At 32.7% G+C, this 20,356-nt stretch overlaps 7 protein-coding genes across 14 annotated transcripts in view; 5 read left to right on the top strand and 2 right to left on the bottom strand.

Annotated features, from left to right (window-relative positions):
* Window positions 1–20,356, bottom strand: part of LOC123680079 (protein madd-4) — a 583,820-nt gene that overhangs the window by 113,205 nt on the left and 450,259 nt on the right. The gene's annotated exons all lie outside the window — the stretch shown is intronic.
* LOC123680231 lies at window positions 391–4,696 on the top strand. Its single transcript, XM_045618026.1, has 4 exons — window positions 391–446; window positions 1,142–1,570; window positions 2,400–2,403; window positions 4,642–4,696. Exons 1-4 carry the CDS (start codon window positions 435–437, stop codon window positions 4,650–4,652), a joined length of 456 nt encoding a protein of 151 aa, XP_045473982.1. The 5' UTR covers window positions 391–434; the 3' UTR covers window positions 4,653–4,696.
* LOC123680225 lies at window positions 3,598–4,696 on the top strand. The gene is made up of 2 exons (XM_045618019.1): window positions 3,598–3,726; window positions 4,209–4,696. The coding sequence occupies exons 1-2, from the start codon at window positions 3,715–3,717 to the stop codon at window positions 4,650–4,652; spliced, it is 456 nt and encodes a 151-aa protein (XP_045473975.1). The 5' UTR covers window positions 3,598–3,714; the 3' UTR covers window positions 4,653–4,696.
* On the top strand, window positions 8,509–9,250 carry LOC123680241. Its single transcript, XM_045618037.1, has 2 exons — window positions 8,509–8,655; window positions 8,767–9,250. Exons 1-2 carry the CDS (start codon window positions 8,644–8,646, stop codon window positions 9,208–9,210), a joined length of 456 nt encoding a protein of 151 aa, XP_045473993.1. The 5' UTR covers window positions 8,509–8,643; the 3' UTR covers window positions 9,211–9,250.
* LOC123680210 (pupal cuticle protein G1A-like) lies at window positions 12,115–13,560 on the top strand. Its single transcript, XM_045618003.1, has 2 exons — window positions 12,115–12,256; window positions 12,885–13,560. The coding sequence occupies exons 1-2, from the start codon at window positions 12,245–12,247 to the stop codon at window positions 13,365–13,367; spliced, it is 495 nt and encodes a 164-aa protein (XP_045473959.1). The 5' UTR covers window positions 12,115–12,244; the 3' UTR covers window positions 13,368–13,560.
* LOC123680299 lies at window positions 15,260–16,173 on the bottom strand. Its single transcript, XM_045618123.1, has 2 exons — window positions 16,018–16,173; window positions 15,260–15,631 (listed from the first exon to the last, which is right to left on the bottom strand). Exons 1-2 carry the CDS (start codon window positions 16,027–16,029, stop codon window positions 15,293–15,295), a joined length of 351 nt encoding a protein of 116 aa, XP_045474079.1. The 5' UTR covers window positions 16,030–16,173; the 3' UTR covers window positions 15,260–15,292.
* Window positions 17,997–18,574, top strand: LOC123680283. Its single transcript, XM_045618099.1, has 2 exons — window positions 17,997–18,141; window positions 18,215–18,574. The coding sequence occupies exons 1-2, from the start codon at window positions 18,130–18,132 to the stop codon at window positions 18,551–18,553; spliced, it is 351 nt and encodes a 116-aa protein (XP_045474055.1). The 5' UTR covers window positions 17,997–18,129; the 3' UTR covers window positions 18,554–18,574.

The raw sequence follows: 20,356 nt of genomic DNA, 5'->3' as shown, positions 1-20,356 counted from the left end.
AGATAATATGCACTATACCTCCTTAATTCAAAAACTACCTATGTCAATTAAATCGGAAGTAAGATCTGATAATATTATTCCACCGTATAATTTTAGAATCACAATATTATGATGAAATGTAGAACCGAATTGCACAAGATTAAGACATATTCAAATTGGAAGTAAGCCCTATGCAGACATTTTTTTTTTTCAGGTATAGACAAAAATTAAAATCTATTTTTTATATGCAATTTTTCAATTCGCAACAAAACAAGAGATGTTATCATTTATAAAACCTGACCTTTCTCATGCGGATATTTGGACTGGTAGAAAGGTGTGGCAAGGTTGATGATCCATAGAACCGAGTTTAGAACTGATGTTTACTATATAAAAGACAAATTGTTGAATAGCGTTATATCAGTTGGATTATCCATCAACACGAAAACAAATCAACAATGAACACCATCGTAAGTACCTGTAACTATTTATATTCAAACAGTTTTTTTGTTATGTACCATAGTGATGACAAAATTAAAAGAAAAAGATAGGTATTTGTAGATAATAAAATGAAGGCTGAAATGAAATATCTTCAGTTCATGAAGAAAGAGATCAGTTAAACACAGAAATTTTGTGAGAAATATACTAGTCAGAACCTTAAGTAGATTTCTCTAATTCTGTGGTTATTCCGTTCATTCTTCCACATCTTGTAGAACAAAATCGTGCGAGAATATATCAGAAACGCACAGTTTTCATGGTTATATTTTATTATTCTATGTTGGTACTCCGAACTTTCCGCCACGGCTTTATCTGTCAATTCATCAATTTGCCTTAAAGAAATCAGTTCTGCCAACCAACATTTTTCAATGCAAAAATCACTAAAATATATTTATGGAAATATTTCATTGATTTCAATGAAAATGCAATGAATTAGAGAAAATAATGTATAATACTCGTACAGAAGGCTCATTCTACCACTCGTTCATTCCAAAACTCGCCACTTCGTGGCTCGTTTTTGAATTTTGAACTCGTGGAAGAATATCAATGCCTTCTGCACTTGTATTATAAATAACTATTCCAAAGTTTTCTCAAAAAACCTTGATTCCTATTCCGAACTGAATTTTCCTCATGTACTACACCAATTAATATCCATAAATTTTTCTAGGCCGCAGTTGTATTTTTCGCCGCCTTGGCTGCCGCTAGCGCTGGTTGGGTATCACCCCTAGCCCTTTCTGCTATCCCAACCGGTCACGTGATCCAAGCACCAAGCTCAAGAAGCACGATTGTAGGACCTGATGGTAGCTCAATCTCTTCAGCAGCTCCCGGTGGAACCATCATCGCTGACCAAAACGGTGGTGCTATTGTTGCCCAAGGTGCTCCAGCTGCTGTTATCTCTCCTGCTGCAAGATTAGCTCTTGTTTCTTCTCCTCTTGTTGCTGCACCAGCTATCACATCTTACGCTGCTGTCAGTCCAGTCTGGGCTCATCAAACTCTTGGTGTTCCTGCTCTTGGAAGGATTGCTGCTGAAAACACAATAGTAGCTGGACCCTCTGGTACCATTGCTCAAAGTAGAGCAATTGATGCCGCTCAAACTGTAGCTCTTTGGTGATTTATTGTAAAAATAGGATAAATAAAATTGTTATATAGTTCATCATTTTTTGATTTCATTGATTAACTGCTGGTTTCCCTGAACTTTGGTCGTTTTTGTTGACTCAAATCAGAAATATATGGTCAAATCCGAAATTAACTGAAATATATAAATATTTCACCACAATAAGAGTTTCGTGAAAAAAATCTGTATATTCGAAGTGAATATTTAATTTTTTTGCGGACGAATCTAGAAAGCATCGATTTTAATTATTGTACTTACTGCATATGACAATTTCTCATATATAAACAGACATCGGCTTCATTTCAATCAAAAAAGTTTCTTTGGATTTTCTATGAAATCCGTTACTACGGTTGCGATTTCATTTTGATACAAAATAATGATTTAAAACACTGTGCAGAATTTTGATAGCGTTACCAGAACCATAGAAAATTGAAGAAGAATGGTGAAAAATAATGATTTGAAGTTTCATCTTGATCGCTATTAGATTCATAAAAAATTCAAGAAAAAATCGAAACAAAAAATGCGGGAAAAACTGACGTGAAGCCTTTGAAGACTAGATAATTACCCATATTCAGTTATATGGTCCCCAAGGGTATAATTGGCGCATGAATGAAAAAGCTATCAAAACCTCCACATTTCATTTCAGTCCTCTCTTCATTTTTAAATATGAATGAAGTACAAAATATCTTGTGTTATTTTTTTCTACAGAGCAGACACAAGGACCAAATTTTATGCCTGGAGTGTTTCTGTTATAAAACTCAAAATCCAGATTGCTGTGGTGATTGTTTTGAGTATCTGGTTATTGTTGTAGATAGGTACTGACAATATTAATTTATAGTCATTATGAATTGGTGTAAATTTCTGTTGAATATATTTGTCGAAATATTGTACTATTTTTGATGAATCGTATCTTAACCATCAAAGAACTGGAAGAATTTGCTCCGTTCAATTCTTTAAAAAAATTGCCAACCTATTTCGAAGGCTGAAAGTATCTGCTAGAAGACATTTTTCATAGTAGAGAGCTAAAAAAGTTTTCAATAATAATTTATTATTGCTTCATTAAAGAAAATTGCTCTGACTGGCATCCTACTATGTCAATTTTGATATCTTCTGGCATCCATCATTTGTAATTTAGAACAAATTGCAACTGTAGCCTAGATATTTTAAAATTTTAAAGTTGATGACGCAACCATGAGTTGCCTGTCAGAGCAGTGTTTCATCCGTAGACAGAATATGAAGCACTATTTAGGAAGATTATAGCTTTATGCTGTATGTTTTCACTTTTAGGAATTTCCTCAGAAACTTTAGTATGAGTCCCGCTTGCATGAAATTATTTCCAAAAATCGTTTGCTACATAATTATCATTGATTCTCGCAATCCATTAATTTTTAAGAGAAAAAATTAGGATAATTCAATTGAAAAAATCCTTTCAAAACTAATTTTGATGATAAATTATGAAGATCCTTCGAATGGAAAAGTTATAGGTAGAGCTATATGTAGGTAAACACCAACTCCCTTCGAAATTTGCAACGTTATTTTTTTCAATTATCGGTTTCCAATCATAATTTTTTCGAATTCACCAAAAATTGTCATATTTTGAAATTATTCAGCGGATTTTAGATTACTGGAAAATTAGTCTTATTCATGTTTAAAAGTCTAATTTACATGCGTTTATATTCACCAAAAAGGAAATAAAGGGTGGATAGATTACACAACATTTGTTTCTTTCATCATCGAAGATCATTCATTTCGCTTAATAAATTTCTAAAAACTGCGCTATGTGTTATCAATCCAGAGTTAGATATTTTTTTTCAGGAACATTCTAGAATCTAGATCAACTCTACATTTTAATAATTACGAAATATTCCAGTCTGTTGCGAATTCGAAATTGATTTGAGACGTCTGAACAAGATTAATAATAAAATAATCTGTGAATACGGAACTTCTGAATCCGCAATAAATTTACACACACAAACAAACGTAGGAAGTCCACTAAGTATCAGGAGTATTTTGAATTGGGCGTGACAAGGTTAAATTGTGCGAAAAATGTAACAAGTATATAAGTTCCAATAATCATCGTTCAGTGTATCAGTTGATTCAATCAGCCGAAATCTAAACAAGTCAAAATGAATTCCATCGTAAGTAGTTTACATAATTTTTGTCCTGATCAATAAGTAGTTCAGAATGAGCGGAATCCATATTTCTAGGACTCTTTGTAAAATTTACAAAAATAAACTACGCAATTATTTCTACGCTGCTATTATATTCCTTGCCGTTTTATAAAAGGCATACTATTCAATTATTATTTTTATTATTATGACAATAGAGATGGAGGAGGCCGATGCCTATAACCCCAAAAAAACTAAACAAAAATTTTTCATATGAGATACGACAAAAAAAAATCTTGAAAACACAAGAAGTATTAAGAAAAAACGAATTATGAAAAAAAGAGTGCATTAAGCTGGTTCTTGAAGCTAGTGACACTTGGGACACAGACAATAGGGTCTGGTAGTGAGTTCCATCTGTTGAAGACTCTATTACATAGAAAGTGATGTCCGAAAAACTTTATTATCTACCCTTTTTATCTGAACTCAACATAATTGCATGTAATAATTTTTAGGCTGCCGTTATCTTCTTCGCCGCCTTGGCTGCTGCTAGCGCTGGTTGGGTATCACCCCTAGCCCTTTCTGCTATCCCAACCAGTCACGTGATCCAAGGACCAAGCTCAAGAAGCACGATTGTAGGACCTGATGGTAGCTCAATCTCTTCAGCAGCTCCCGGTGGAACCATCATCGCTGACCAAAACGGTGGTGCTATTGTTGCCCAAGGTGCTCCAGCTGCTGTTATCTCTCCTGCTGCAAGATTAGCTCTTGTTTCTTCTCCTCTTGTTGCTGCACCAGCTATCACATCTTACGCTGCTGTCAGTCCAGTCTGGGCTCATCAAACTCTTGGTGTTCCTGCTCTTGGAAGAATCGCTGCTGAAAACACAGTAGTAGCTGGACCCTCTGGTACCATTGCTCAAAGTAGAGCAATTGATGCCGCTCAAACTGTAGCTCTCTGGTGATTTATTGTATCTAAATATAGGCTTAATAAAGTTGTTATATAGTTTGCAATTATTTTATTTATTTCAACTGAAAAATTATGGAAAAGCTCTGAGCTGACATCAAGAGCTCTTAAACGCTTGTTTACTCATGTGCTAACTGCACCCTTGAAGATAACATAACTGTTTATTTTTTGTTTCGATAAATAGGTGTATCGTTACAAAATGAACTGAAAAGATATATTATACCATCTTGAAAGATAATTGATACACAACAAGAAAACATGTGAAAATTTTACACTATGTGTATTATTTGCTCCTATCTCATATAATATCTTAATCATTGAAAGAGGTTTGAATTGATTTTGCATCAATTGCATGAATCTCCTGAAATATGTGTATTCACAAAGAAAATGATATTAATTAATTATAATGCCATGAATGAGTACCAAAATCTCACAAATGTGATGAATAATTGAAGAATTTGAGTATAATTTTGAAGACTTATCTCATAAAATATGGATCGGAATTGAGACTGATGTGAATGAAGATGATATAAAGTGATTATGCTTTCGAAATTTGCATACTACAACATGAAACAATATACCGAATGTTTTCATAGATTGTGAATTTAATATTTAATGAAAAAAGTGTTTCATGTAAAATACTATCAATAATATCAGTAATATTTTTCTATTGTATGATTTTTGTTGAATAATATCAAAGACAAAAAGGTCGAAGCTCTTAAAATGAAATGAATACTTTTAGTGATTCCAAATAGTATGGATATTAATTTACACTGAAAAAAAATCATTTATGATGATCATATCGCAACAAAATATTCATAATTCTGAATTTATAAGTATGCAATACGACATTTTCGAAAAAATTTATTGTTTTTATCCTAGGAATACATGTTTTAATTTCATGTTTATGTGATATTAAAACTCGAGAAATGAAATTTTTCAATTTGGTTTTCTTTTTTTTTTTTTTTTAAATGTATGTATCATATTCTTGAGCTAGGAGAATGAATGAGGTATAGCAATAAATTCAAGTTCCAATTTTCATACAAAAAGCTCCTTCAGTTACGGGGAAAAGCTCTGTACGGTGAACCGATAAATGTTTTTATATTCGAATTTTGATTTTTACACATTCCAAAACGTAAATTGTATAAATTTCAGGGGGGATTTTACAAATGATTAATTCTGTGGATTCCATAATTATTAACCAAAAAATCAAGCTCTCATTCTCTTTGTCTATGAATAAGAATCAGAAAATTGTTTACATAATTTGGTCCATGAAAACTCTAGAATATAGTGGAGACGAAATGGAGATTTTGGCCATTTCATAAAATGGATTTTTGTAGGGGACAAAGGACAGAATTATTGAATACCATATTGGATTATCTAAACCAAATTTTTTCTGTTTTCAGTTATATTATGCACCTGAAATTTAGAATGAATCTCTATGCATTTCAAATGCAGTAATGACGATCTTCAACTATTAACAAATTTATTTTCCTATATTATTGAAATGTAGTAGCCGAACCAAAAAAACTCTTTGAAAATTCCAGGTGTTAAGGACTCTTTTCATATGTTTTCTAGTAAACGGATGGTCAAATAGATATCATTCAAGTTGATCTCATTTTCGTGTGTCACATTTCAGACAATTTAAGCAGGGCCGTCGCTAGCCAAATTGCCGCCCTAGGCAAATACCCAATTTGCCGCCCTAACAGTCAACTCTGCAGAATGCAAAAAAATTATTCTGGGTTATCGGGGTCTTCTACCGAAATATGAAAAAGTTGAAGGCGACAGTTTGTAAAATTTTAATTATAATAACATAGAAAAAATATAAACAAAACCAACAAGTTTAAACTTGTACAAAAAATGAAAATCATTTTAGGATTGGTAAGGAACAATAATAGGAATACATAATATGAATGACTAGAACAAAAAATATCTTTCCGGGAAAAATATTCAACGAATTATTCAAAAATTAACTTTTCGATCATTTGAATAAATGATCGAAAAGTTAATTAATTAAATGTCAAAATTGGCATTTAAGGATTGGTAAAAACGAATAATATACATGACGAGTATAAATAAACAAATGTAAAGATAGAAATACATAATATAAATGACTAGAAGAAAAATATAAGTACAATATACATATAATGAGATAAGTTGATTAGTGATACAAATCTAGAAATATTACTCAGAAAATTCAAAGAACTCTTTAGAAATTAACTTTTCGAGCTTTCATCTTTGTAAATTTGCTCACAAGTTCTTTGATATCTAATGATTCTGCCATTTCAGATTCAATGGATAGATAAGCTACATTATTTCAAATTCGAATGCGCCCACCCCCAAAACTAATTAATTTGATAAAAAATCATGTGAGAAATTCTTTGAAATTAAAAAAAAAGTATTCAACACTTTCTTCCTGGAATTCGGATTTCTGAAAAAAATTGAAAATGCCGCCCTCCAATATTTGCCGCCCCGGCAAAATGCCAATTAGCCAGCCTCCAGAGCGGGCCCTGATTCAGTATTTAATTAGGAAAAAGTTCTTCAAGGGGCAATTGAAAGTTCCGGGCGAGGGAAGTATGAGAACGTTTTAGAAAAATATTATCTTGAAATTTTTGTTTCCTCTTTCGGCACCTTACATTTTGAACATGTGAATTTTTGTTCATAAAGTAGAATATCGTAACTGAATCTAAGCGCCCCAATTTTTCTCCAGGGGGCGCCTGGACAGTTTTGGGGCGCACTACTACCACCCCGGAAACGTACCTGAAAGAAACACGGATCATATTTCTTTGGGAACATTATACCTATTTTGAAATAAATGAATATGATTTTTTCTATTAAGTCTATCTCATCATCCGACGCTTCGAACGTAGGTACTTCCTAGTGCCGAAAAATGATAATAATAAGGAAATTATGAAAATAAAGAATTATAGAACTTACCTTCAGTAATCTACTTTGAAATCCTTAAATCCAAAGGCAAATCGAAAAATTCAGAATATAACACTCACTTTGCACATACAGTACGATAAAAAAAAAATATTGTTATATAATGGAACGTGGTATAGAATAAAATAAACTTCTCAGATATGTATTTCTTAGGAAGGATGAGATGGAAATGATGAAATGGAAACGTTTCTCGTATATTTTGCATTCATCTGGGAATAGGAATTCTGGTTGAAGAATTGTAGAGAAAAATATTCTCCACCCGCTACCCTAATAAAGCAATAAAATTGAGCATTGTAGCAAAAAGAAGCCCGACACGCCTGATTAGTACATGTGTTTTTTAGCATCAATATCTCGTAAACAGTAAACAGCTGTGAGAGGGTTTACACATCTGGATATTTATGAGTTGTTGTGTATAATGCGGCACCTCTGATAGTTTAAAATGTTGATTGAATTGTCTGTATATTTTCATGTTGTTTCTAACCGATTCAAATCTCATTTCTTACTTTGAATTTCTACACATATGATTTTATTGATCAAGATTGAGATGCCGCCCCAGAATTTTGCCGCCCTAGGCAGTCGCCTCCCCTGCCTACCCCCTAGCGACGGCCCTGAATTTAAGACCTAAATTTCTCAAATGAATGATAATATACTGAATTGATTCAGATCCAATATATGATACATAATGCATTTACTTTCAAAGAATTTCTACTTTGCAAGACATCACGTTGTGGAATAACAATTGTATTGATAAGGAAAAAATAAATGTTTCTATATTCCATATAGTACTGTTCATCGATTACGAAATATCCTACTTTGTTACAAATCGGAATCAGTTTGATTTCTATATGAGAACACGGAACTTCTAAATTTGCAATAAATTCACATATTGATTCATACGCAAGAAATGAACTATCCAAATCGGGAATAATTTGAATTTGGGAGTGGCAAGGTTAGATTCTGTAAAAAATATAGTAAGTATATAAGTTCCAATAATCATCATTCTCTGTATCAGTTGATTCGATCAGCCGAAATCTAAACAACACATAATGAACTCCATTGTAAGTATTTAGTACTAATAATTAATTTTTCTGATGGATAAAATGCATACAATTGAATTTTATCCACTCTTTTTGTTTGATATCTATATAATTGCACGTAATAATTTTTAGGCTGCCGTTATCTTCTTTGCCGCCTTGGCTGTTGCTAGCGCTGGTTGGGTATCTCCTCTAGCCCTTTCTGCTATCCCAACCGGTCACGTGATCCAAGGACCAAGCTCAAGAAGCACGATTGTAGGACCTGATGGTAGCTCAATCTCTTCAGCAGCTCCCGGTGGAACCATCATCGCTGACCAAAACGGTGGTGCTTTTGTTGCCCAAGGTGCTCCAGCTGCTGTTATCTCTCCTGCTGCAAGATTAGCTCTTGTTTCTTCTCCTCTTGTTGCTGCACCAGCTATCACATCTTACGCTGCTGTCAGTCCAGTCTGGGCTCATCAAACTCTTGGTGTTCCTGCTCTTGGAAGAATCGCTGCTGAAAACACAGTAGTAGCTGGACCCTCTGGTACCATTGCTCAAAGTAGAGCTATTGATGCCGCTCAAACTGTAGCTCTCTGGTGATTTATTGTAAAAATAGGTTAAATAAAATTGTTGTATAGTTTAAAATTGTTTTACTCCATCTATTATGTGGGCCTTACTCAGTGCTGATTGCATTATTTGCAATTTTAGGCCGTATAGCACACATCTGCACGCCAAAAATTCATACCCCATTCCATAGGCGTGGTTGGCCTAATGATATTCCGTATACTCATTTAGCACTAAAATTGTCATTTGGATCAAATACATTGCGCTCGGTGCAAAATTATGTACGTATTGTCTAAATCGCATTACGTGTGCAATGGAATTAATTAATAATTTTGAGAAATAATGAACGAAAGTTGATCTTTTGCTGTCCAAAATTTTAAATGAATTTACTCTATCAGTATTGCTTATTAATTGTTCGGATTGATCAGAATAAATTTAATATCATTATTCACAAATATTTGATTTTGATGAATAAATTAATAGTACAATTTGAAAACGTTAGTTGGCGAAGAAATAGAAATCTACCTTATTACTTGAGCACTACGTAATAAAAATATTTTCGGTCGTGAATTTTTTCTCGACGTGTTCCAACTTTGGTGAATGGTACCTATATCTGAACTAGACTAGTGATAACACAGGGTATGAAAAACACCTTGCCAAATTTTGTAAATGAAAATTTTATTCCTATTTCAGATAGAACACCCAATATATTATTGATTCATAAGGTGCTAAAATGAAGGATTTCGAAATTTTGAATGAAATCCATTGGCTCTTCTTTAAACAACAGCTTTAATCGAAGATTTGTATTCAAGTATATTTTACTTTCCGCCCAAGAAACACTGAGCACCCTGTGGATGGAAGGATAGAATTAAATTTGAGAACGTATTCGTTATTAGTAAGGTGTCTAACCTTTTCGTTTGAGACCATTTTCTGCTCAAAATTTGAAAATTACAGACCATATGACCAAATGATAACGTGCGTTGAAACGAGCGCTCAAAAATGGCTAGAATATGAAATTATAAGGGATGTTATGATATGTGATGATATATTCTCAATTATAATTTCCAATAATTAATTCATTTGAATTTTCAATGCACTAAATCAAGAGAGAAAAATTAAAAATCATAACTGAAACTCAACAACACATAATCATGAAATCAAAAGCATAATTATTTTTTTACTGAAAAGTGATATCACTCAAAGTTTCGTGGTTATCCATATTAGAAATTCTTCTTCAAATTTCCAATGGAATAACCTCGAGTTCAAATCCGTCCGCTGAGTATTGATTGCATTTTTTCCCATCAGAAATGTTATATTTTTTCATTACGTCTATTTCGCTTTGAATTTGCAGTGTTTTATTTATTGAAAAAAAATTGAATCTGACCTTTTTACTTTTAATTTTCAGTAATAAGATGAAAATTTATTTGTTACGACCAAGGAAAGAGTAATATGATTGTGCAACAAACGCCATGAGCTTCAGGTTAAGAATTACCGATGTCAGACAATAATTGGAGTAGTTAGCACACCCCTCCTCCAAACAATTGTCGTCGTTGTTTACCGCTTTTGATTCTTTTTAAAATATTAAACCGTAAAATTTTGAAGTGGTTATGAAATAGGCTTTGCTCTTAACACTTAACACATTAGATACTTACCTACCCTCTTCATCGAAATATTGAATTTATAACTGATATTGTAGAAAATTTCCGATGGATTTGTAGATTGAAGAATGAATTTCTTTAAGTATTGAAAATACTGTCCACCTTTGATAATAACAGTTCGACAATGAATCCAGGGAAAGCAGAACACAAATATGTTATTCATTATTCTATGTGAAATTTTCGGTTGGATCTTAATTTTTGATAATATTTTTTTCGTCATGTATAAACAAACAAGAAATAGCTACAATGAAAAAAATAAGAATTAAATGAATGAATTTGATACCTCAAATATACAAAATAATAAATAGTATGAGGCATACTAGCAAAGCGATTCTCCTGAAATTTGCTTTGGTTTTAGAATATTGAGAATTGAAAATGGATTAAACAAATCCAACCATAGGTTTTGTCGATTGCTAAGCCACAAAGAGCATAAATTCGAGATCTCTGTAAATGAAATTAAATGGTATATAATCAAGAAATTAAATTAAAAAAAAATATTATCTGTAACTGCAATCAAAACATTGACAATATGTTTTGGTACAATGCCATCGAGTAAAATATTCTATTCCATTTGAAGTTTCTTCTTCAAATCATCTGATCCCTTTATGTTTTTTTGGGGATCCCTGTTTTTGAGCGCACGATCTCTAAGCAGATCGTTCAATCAATTTAACACAGCGCCTGGTGTTCGATCCTGTGCGATCGACTTGATGGCCGACCATAAAACCGATAATTCTACAAAAGAGAATTTTGAAATTTTCAGAGTTGATTTCGAATGCCGAACTTGAGTTCATTAATGGACAAAATCCATTGTATATCCCTAAATATGTATTGTTATGTGGTCTCCAAGGGTGCAGTTAGCGCAAGATTGAACGAGTGCGCTTAACGTTCTTGACTTCACGTCAATGCTTCCTCCATTTCTGAATAATTGAAAATAATCAATAACAGAGACAGAAATAATGAACCATAGTCAAAAATTTGCAGTGTTTAGATACATTTTTAACTAGCCTAACCTGTATTCGAGACAGGAAATTTGACTTCCTATTAATTGGATTAATTGGCATAAATAAATCGATAGAATGATGAAACTAATGACGAAATTGCCAAGCCTGATGAAAAGCTTGAAATAATTAAACTCATTTTGAAAAATATATTTCAAAAATTAGAAATAACTACTATTCGAACAATATTTAAGTATAGTTGTTTATCTAGTCGATTATCGATTATTTTGAATACAAAACCCTCCGGCATTTTATTTGTATACAGCTTCTGTCATACCCAAAACGCGGAAATTTGGGCAGACATTTGGGTGTGACAAGGTTAGACTTCATCAACATCGGGAACGTATAAAAGCATCAACTATTCTTGTGGTTGGTATCAGTTGAACTTATTCTTCAGCCGAATTTAAAACCAAAATGAACTCCTTCGTAAGTATCCCTTATATTTCAACATTTCAAAATACATTTCATTGCATTACATTTATGAATTGGTACCTAGTTATAGGTTTTACTATAATTTTGGAATGAAATACAATAATATCAATAAAATAATTCGAATTCAATGTCTCATTAAAATATCGATTTTTCCAATAAATATAAAACCTAAAATTGTCATGTCAGGAAAATTCATTTAAAAAAAAAAAATCTCCTTATTATTTATGAATTATGAAATTTCACATATTGCAGATGTGAATATTTTCCCTTTGATTTTGTACTAAAGGTAACTACATTTTGATGATATATATTGCAAATTGACCAACAAGATTAAAGAGATTTTCTGAAATTATTTTATACAATTGGAATTGCTTGTACCGAAGCGTTGATAAGTCCTAATTAATCTAAAAGTGCTAGATCTATGAAAGCAAGACTCAAAGATTTTGCTATTAAAAATTCACTCAACAATCTTATCTTCACTTGGTATGCCTCTCGTCTTTTCGTTCAATAGGAGATAAAAAAAGACTGAAGTATTGATTATAAGTTTTTTTGTGAGGATATGTTCAACTGTCTCGCTCTATTCCAAGGAGAATCTTTAATATTTGTTGTTCATTATTTTCAGGCCGCCGTTGTCTTCTTCGCTGCTTTGGCTGCTGCCAATGCCGGTTTGATCGCCCCCTTGGCCTACTCTGCCATCCCAACCGGACACATTGTGCAAGGACCAAGCTCAAGAACCACCGTCGTAGGCCCAGACGGTAGCGCAATCTCCTCTGTAGCTCCAGGAGGTACCATCATCACCGACCACGATGCCACCATTGTTGCCCAAGCTGCTCCAGCTGCCGTTATCGCTCCTGCTGCCAGGCTCGCTGTTGCTCACGCTCCTCTTGTAGCTGCTCACTCTTCATTGATCGCCTCTCCAGCCATCACCACCTATGCTGCTCAATCTCCAGTCTGGGCTCATCAAGCTCCAGTCTGGGCTCATCAAGCTATCGGCGTACCAGCCATCGCAAGAGTAGCTGCTGAGAACACCGTTGTTGCTGGACCTTCTGGCACCATCAGCCAAACCAGAGCTATTGACGCTGCTCCCCATGTTACCGTTTGGTAGATTGTGATGGTTTCATTGTAGATAATGTAGTTTAAATTTTGTGATATATTGTTCTTTTTGATGTTTTTATTTACCGAATGTTTTCACCGATTTTTCTACTTTTATTTTTTGATTAAAGTTCCGAATTTTTATTGATCAGTGATCCGCTATTGTAGAATCGAAAAACCGAATAAAAGCAGCAAAATTCTCGAAATGGTTTATTATTCACTACATCCTCCAACAAGATTGAAATCCAATCATTAATTCAAATGAATTAATGAAGAAAAATTAATTATGGAATCATTGAATATCTCAAATTGAATAACTAGTTGGCATTCGAAAAAAAAAAATCTTTTTGTTCATGCAAATTGATCTTAGAATTGTAGAAATTCATAGTGGAGTTGCATTTGTTCTGCATTTGTTCCAGTCATCTCAGAACATCTTTCCTTACAATCTCAGAACATTATTATGATTCAGTTGAATTGAATTAGAGAGAATCTGTTACTTCTTAGTAAGTAGTAAATTTATCGAAATTTTTCATCGAAATCCAGTATACTATAGGTACTTCAACTTGAAAAACTTTATGGAGCTACTCCTTATTTTGGTGATAACATATCCGATTGAGTTGAAATTTGCGTGTATATATAAAAAATAGCTTCATATAAAATGTGATGCTGATCGTGGAAATGTGTAGTATTTTGTTCATTAGAGTTATTCTCGATATCCTAAACGTGAACCTTGAACAATTTCGAAGTAGAAGAATGTGGAAATGTCATGCAACTTCGGAATTCAAGAAATATCGAAACAGGGTGTTTCATATAATGTTTTGAAAATTTGACCCTAACTTTTGTATTCAAATTTAAAACAACAAAGTCAGTGTTTTATTCGAAATTTTGAAAATGTCTTCATTGTTCTTTTGATTTAGAATATCCATTTTGGACATTCAAACCATGATTATAGTATTGAAGTATATACGAATAAGAAGGCGCTAGATTTTTCAAAAGTAGGTACAATTTAGATTAAATAAAATAGAAAGAATGAATAAAAGAAGATAGTGTGAAGCTGCCTTCGAAATTAAAATCGATCCTAGTAATGATTGAAGCATTGATGATGAATTTAAATTCCCTTGATTATCTATTGTCAGAAAAATAAAAACAGGTACACCTACACTATGAAGTTCTTTCCTATAAAACCAAACTGTTTATTTGAATCATGTAGATATAGAATGCTTTTGAAATGAACTTTGACTTAGAATAACCCTTTCGAATATTAAATTTCACAATATCTTGCTATCTTACTCTCATTTACATCTGAGAGAGAAAGCTAAGAAAAAGCTTTAAGTACTAAGTAAAAAAGAAATTATTGGTGTCCTTCGGTGTAATCTTCATTATGGTGGCCTAAGTGACGAATACTTTCGAATATTGAATTTCACAATATCTTGCTAATTCTTATTTGCTCCTAAGAAAGTTGGCGAAAGCTAAGAAAAAACATTGATTTCTAAGTGAAAAAGAAAATATTAGTGTTGTGCTGTGCGATACTCGTTAGTACCCTCAATGACATATCAGCTAGAGTATCTGAAAATCGATGGTAACTTCAGAACCAATTTTTTTCGTACAATTTTGAAACCTTAAAAATCTCTGTTACGCTAAAGCATCAAAACTGATTAGTACTCAGATGATTATCAGTTTTGTGCTGGTACTAATTTGAGAAAATTCGACAGCAAACATATTCAAATTCCCGATAGTTTTAAAAATTATTTCTGGTATAGAGTTCATGAATAAATATAATAATTCAATTCTAGTGTATTGTTTGGTCCAATTGTCTAGAAATATGAAATGAGGTGAATTTGGAGAAGTTTCAGCAATTTGATATTTTGAAGTTTCTCCAGTAATACATTCAAAGAAAAAAGGTTATTTATACTATTATTTTATTAATTTATCACAAATTTACAAGTAGAGACCTCCATAAGTGTAAGCACTTGGAAGAGCGTATCTGGCAGCAATTGCTGGGGTAGCAATGCTGTTGGTTTTGGTGATAGTTCCTGATGGTCCAGCAACTACAGTACTTTCAGCGGCATGTCCAAGGACACCAGAGTAGGCAATTGGGGAAGAGTAGGCGGTGTAAGCTGGAGCAGCGAGAGCAGAGTAGGCCAAGGGTGCGTTATAAGCAAGGGGTGCAGAGTAGGCAGTAAGGGCTGGAGCGGCATAAGTGCTTGCAATCAAACCACTGGGAGCTACGATGCCTGCGCTGGCGGCAGCAACGACGGCAAAGAAAACTACGGCAGCCTGAATTGAAAATAAAAATTACTTAAAATTATAACTATTTTCCAATATTTTGTGAACTCATATCGTTACGTTAACCAAGAATGGAAGAAATTAATCCTCTGCAAAATTCCTTGTTATAATAACTTGAGTTATTTTTTTTAAAGCAATACAAGTTTCTCTTTTATCGGAGACAATAAAAAAATAAATAATAATAAATAATTCTGTTATATGAATATTCATTTTTATATAAAAATGAAAAAATTTGTGTAAGAATAATAATAATTGTAAATGTGATGTGCTTATTTTTTAGTACATGATCGACATGTTTGAAGCACAATAAACTTTATACAAAAAATATTCCTGCGATTCATGGTAACTTTTCGAAAATTCACTTTTTCCATACTTACGATTGAGTTCATGATGATTATTTGTTGACTGGATGATTTCCACTGACAAATTTTCGTTTGGACACTCTTTTATATTCGTATCGTTCATTTCAGTTTTGCAGTTGGTCGGGATATAGTAAAGCCTTGACACGCCCTGCTTATTATTCACTGAACTTGCTCGAATAAAATTCTAATTTCCAAAGATGTTATCAACGAGCTCCTACACTTTCATCACAGAATTATATAAAAATAGTGCATAGAAATAATGACATTAGGAAATAGGTACTTCACGATGAAATTTTTTTATTAGGGAAGGCGGAATATTTTTTCATTGGTGGATAAATTTAGCTTTGCACGGATTTGGATTTTGTTTCTCAAGAAAACAATGAAATACTTATATTTCAATAGTAGTTGATGTTTTTACTATTGAATTATCTCATTTAACATTATACATTGTGAACCATATTCAATCTCAAAAACTTAATGGAATATTTGTTACTATATGTTCTTTTTGCTTTCCTTCAACATTTATGATTTAGGTTAGAAATTTATCGATTCAGAAATAATAATAAATAATAAAGTGGTATAAATTTGTTTTACTCATTTATTAATACACAATTTGATAAAAAAATTTTCGAGAAAAAAATCCTTAATTTATAACAGCGTATTCATGTTGAGTAATATTTATACAGGGTGTTTCAGAATTCAGTATCAAGATTTCAGGGGTGTATTTTTCAGGTCAAAATAAGCCTTTTCTTCACATAACCATGTTTCCGAAATCGCTTCTTTACTACAGAATGTTAAACTTTCATGATTTTTCAGTTTTTTTTTATAGTTTTTTCAGTGTTTGAGTTATTACTATTGAATTTGAAAAACGGGTACCTACGTTTTTTATTTTTTAGGTAATTTTTAAGGAAACGCATAACTCAGATCACAAACCAAATACGTAGAGGTTTTTGTTTTCATTGTGAAAATAGGTTTCTAGAATTTGTTAAAAATGATCCTATTTTTTTTTTATAACGATCGCAGATGCGTGAAAATTACAAGAGACAAACAAATTTGAGAATTGAATAAAGAATTAATTATATATGTTACAATCTATCTGCGACACACTGCAATGAAGTTATTGGGGCGAAAAAGTGCTTGATCCCTGGAAAATATATCCCTGTAGCTTGTCACAATCACTAGGCATACTGGATGAAGTAAACTCTAAAACGTAACCTTTATTTCAAATTTGATCTTTATATCTCCAAAAAAGGAAATGACCTATGAAGAAAAAACTAAAAATTTCTTTAAACTTCAAAGCTCTGAAGTTCGGTAAGATAACCTTTGCTGACACATGTTTATGGGAAGGCCTTATTTTGACCTGAAAAATACTATCCTGAAATCTTGATACCGAATTTTGAATCCCCCTGTATAATGAGAAATATGAAAATAATACTTTGCAATATTATTCTCATTTGCATTAATTTGCAAAGAAATTGTGATCTTTTGAATTTCACGGAGGTTAAATTATGAATGATTTCGAATGTTAAATGAAATACTGGAAGTATTGGGCCAAAATCCATTTTGCAAATGAAATTAATAAAATGAAAATAGTAGAAATTCGAACGACGAACTGGGTACATTTTTTAATGAACAATTATAATGAGAAAAATGACTTGTTCCAGTAATCGCAATGTATAAGTATAATCATGTAATAATCAACAAAAGAGACCGTCAAAACAATATCATTCTCAAATTTAGTTGATTACGAAGCCATTTATTTACTTTATATTGATTTGTAAATTTATAAAGTCACGAGAGAGACAAATTATCTTTCAACAAAGGACGAAGGAGAATTTTCGTTAACCATTTAAGGAATCACACAATTGAAAGAATAATGCCATACCGACTGAGACAAATCCATAAAACTTTCTTCACGTTGAGAACTGCAGGAGTAATGACCCGCTAATTTCCTTGTTCTTAAGTTGGCGAGAGTAGTCTGACAAAATACGCGGATAATATGTTTAAAGTTGAGGCGTGTCAAGGTTGACCCCTGGAAACCGAATTTGAGGCAAAATCAGATGATATAAAAACTGAATCTGAACTGAATTTCAACAGTGGAAATCATCCAGTCCTAAAACAAACATCATGAACTCAATCGTGAGTATTATTCGTATGAGTAACGTAATAGCTTCATGCTATGAAATTATAATTTGTTTTTTTCTTTTCTAAGGCTGCCGTAGTTTTCTTTGCCGTCGTTGCTGCCGCCAGCGCAGGCATCGTAGCTCCCAGTGGTTTGATTGCAAGCACTTATGCTGCCCCAGCCCTTACAGCCTACTCTACACCCCTTGCTTATAACACACCTTTGGCCTACTCTGCTCTTGCTGCTCCAGCTTACACCGCCTACTCTTCCCCAATTGCCTACTCTGGCGTCCTTGGACATGCCGCTGAAAGCACCGTAGTTGCTGGACCATCTGGAACCATCACCAAAACCAACAGCATTGCTATCCCAGCAATTGCTGCCAGATACGCTCTCCCAAGTGCTTACACTTATGGGGGACTTTATTTGTAAATATAATTTTGAGACTGAAATAAACTACTGATATAAAAAATATGTGTTCGATTCCCTTACCTTATAATATGTTAATTCAAATACAGATGACTGAAATTATAATACATTTTGTAATTTTTGCGGATTCAGCAACACTTTTTGAGAAGTTTTGGTATATGCGTGCTAGGAGTTTTTAATGAGTATTTAAACGAAAATATATCCGATGAATTATATGAAATAGTGGCGACAGTTGATATACGTTGTAACCATATAACACACATCCACTCAAAATGATATCAGGCAAATAAATTTTTGGGTTTTTGATCGAAAATAATATCTGTAATTTTCGAATATTGAACAATAAAACTCAACTTACTGATGACGTAGACGTTTTCAAATTCGATTCTGTCAGTTCATTACACTACATCATAACTTCTGAGAGGAAGTCTTATACTCGAAATTTTAAGCATTCCAATCTCGAATGCAACGGTTATGTTCGTTGATGGTCAAAATCGAACAAAGATTTTGTGAATATTTCGATTTCGAATATTTTCGATTCGATCGAAATGAAATTTGCTTTGCTTCGCGAAGCCGGAAACATAAAAAATTGATCATATCATCAGAGCCAATTCAATAAGAATATTGTAAAATAAATAACTAACAAAAGTTTCTGATTACAGATTCAATTGGATTCATATTTCGCGTGTATAATAGAATAACTATTTTAAGTTCCGTGCAAAATTTCCTGTTTATAGTGTAAATTCAAAGAAGAATATCAAAAAAAAATATTTATATTGAATAATAATATCAACCTATGTGCGACATTTCGAGTTGGTCACATCATCAGAACCATTAAAAATGAAGTACTGACGTGAAGTCATTAGCTTTTGAACACTCTTTCACTTATTCATTTGCATCCTAGGATAACACACACACATCCATATACAGCTATTTGGTATCCAAGAGTGCAATTGGCTCATGAATGAACGTTCAAAAGGCAATGAATTCACTTCAGTGCTTCCACAGCTTTCTTCATTTTTTCATTTATATTTATCGAACTATAGATGAAATGAAACACTTTGTTTAAGAATATTTCGATACGATAGTATGAAACCATATAGGAGAATTTAAAAATCTCTGCATGGTAAGGAGTTAATCATTGCAAAGTATTTTATTGTAAAATTAGGATAATGAATATAGTGATAAGTGAATAAGAAGTGAGAATTTTGAGGAGTTTCAATGACTATGATTGTGCAAAATCTGGAGTTTTTTGACATGCTACGTCTGCATCCAAATAACAGAAACAAGTATTCTATAATTCAACTCATTTGATATAAATTCAATTGATTTTCTTATTCATTAGGTCCATATATTCAACGGAGCTTAAAACATCCATAACCTTCTCATGAAAAGGAATTATGAACCTTCAATTTACAAATGGAAGAATCTCAGTACAAATATGATTTAAATAGGTTTAAATGGTTTATTATAAGTTCAAATCAGCTCTGAAAATTTTTTAGATTTGGATTATGCATTGCATTTCCACGAAAGAGAACTTCGCAGTAGATGTGACTCAATAACTGTCACATGAATTAGGTAATACTCTCATCCAATTCGGCCTATGGTTTCACCAGAAGTATGCCATTTTTCTTTTATCATAAAATTGAGTGTCAAACACAATTATGATAAAATTTGAAATAGTCAGGCAAAAGCTGAAATTATACTATTGTGTTACATTCTTTATCATACGGATGCAATACCGGGTATTAACACGAGTTGTTTGGAGATAAAAATCGATCAATCACGTAACGACAAAAAGTATCC

This window comes from Harmonia axyridis, chromosome 1, assembly GCF_914767665.1.
Source record: "Harmonia axyridis chromosome 1, icHarAxyr1.1, whole genome shotgun sequence".
Lineage (NCBI taxonomy): Eukaryota > Metazoa > Arthropoda > Insecta > Coleoptera > Coccinellidae > Harmonia > Harmonia axyridis.
This window is presented reverse-complemented; position numbering and strand designations above follow the sequence as displayed.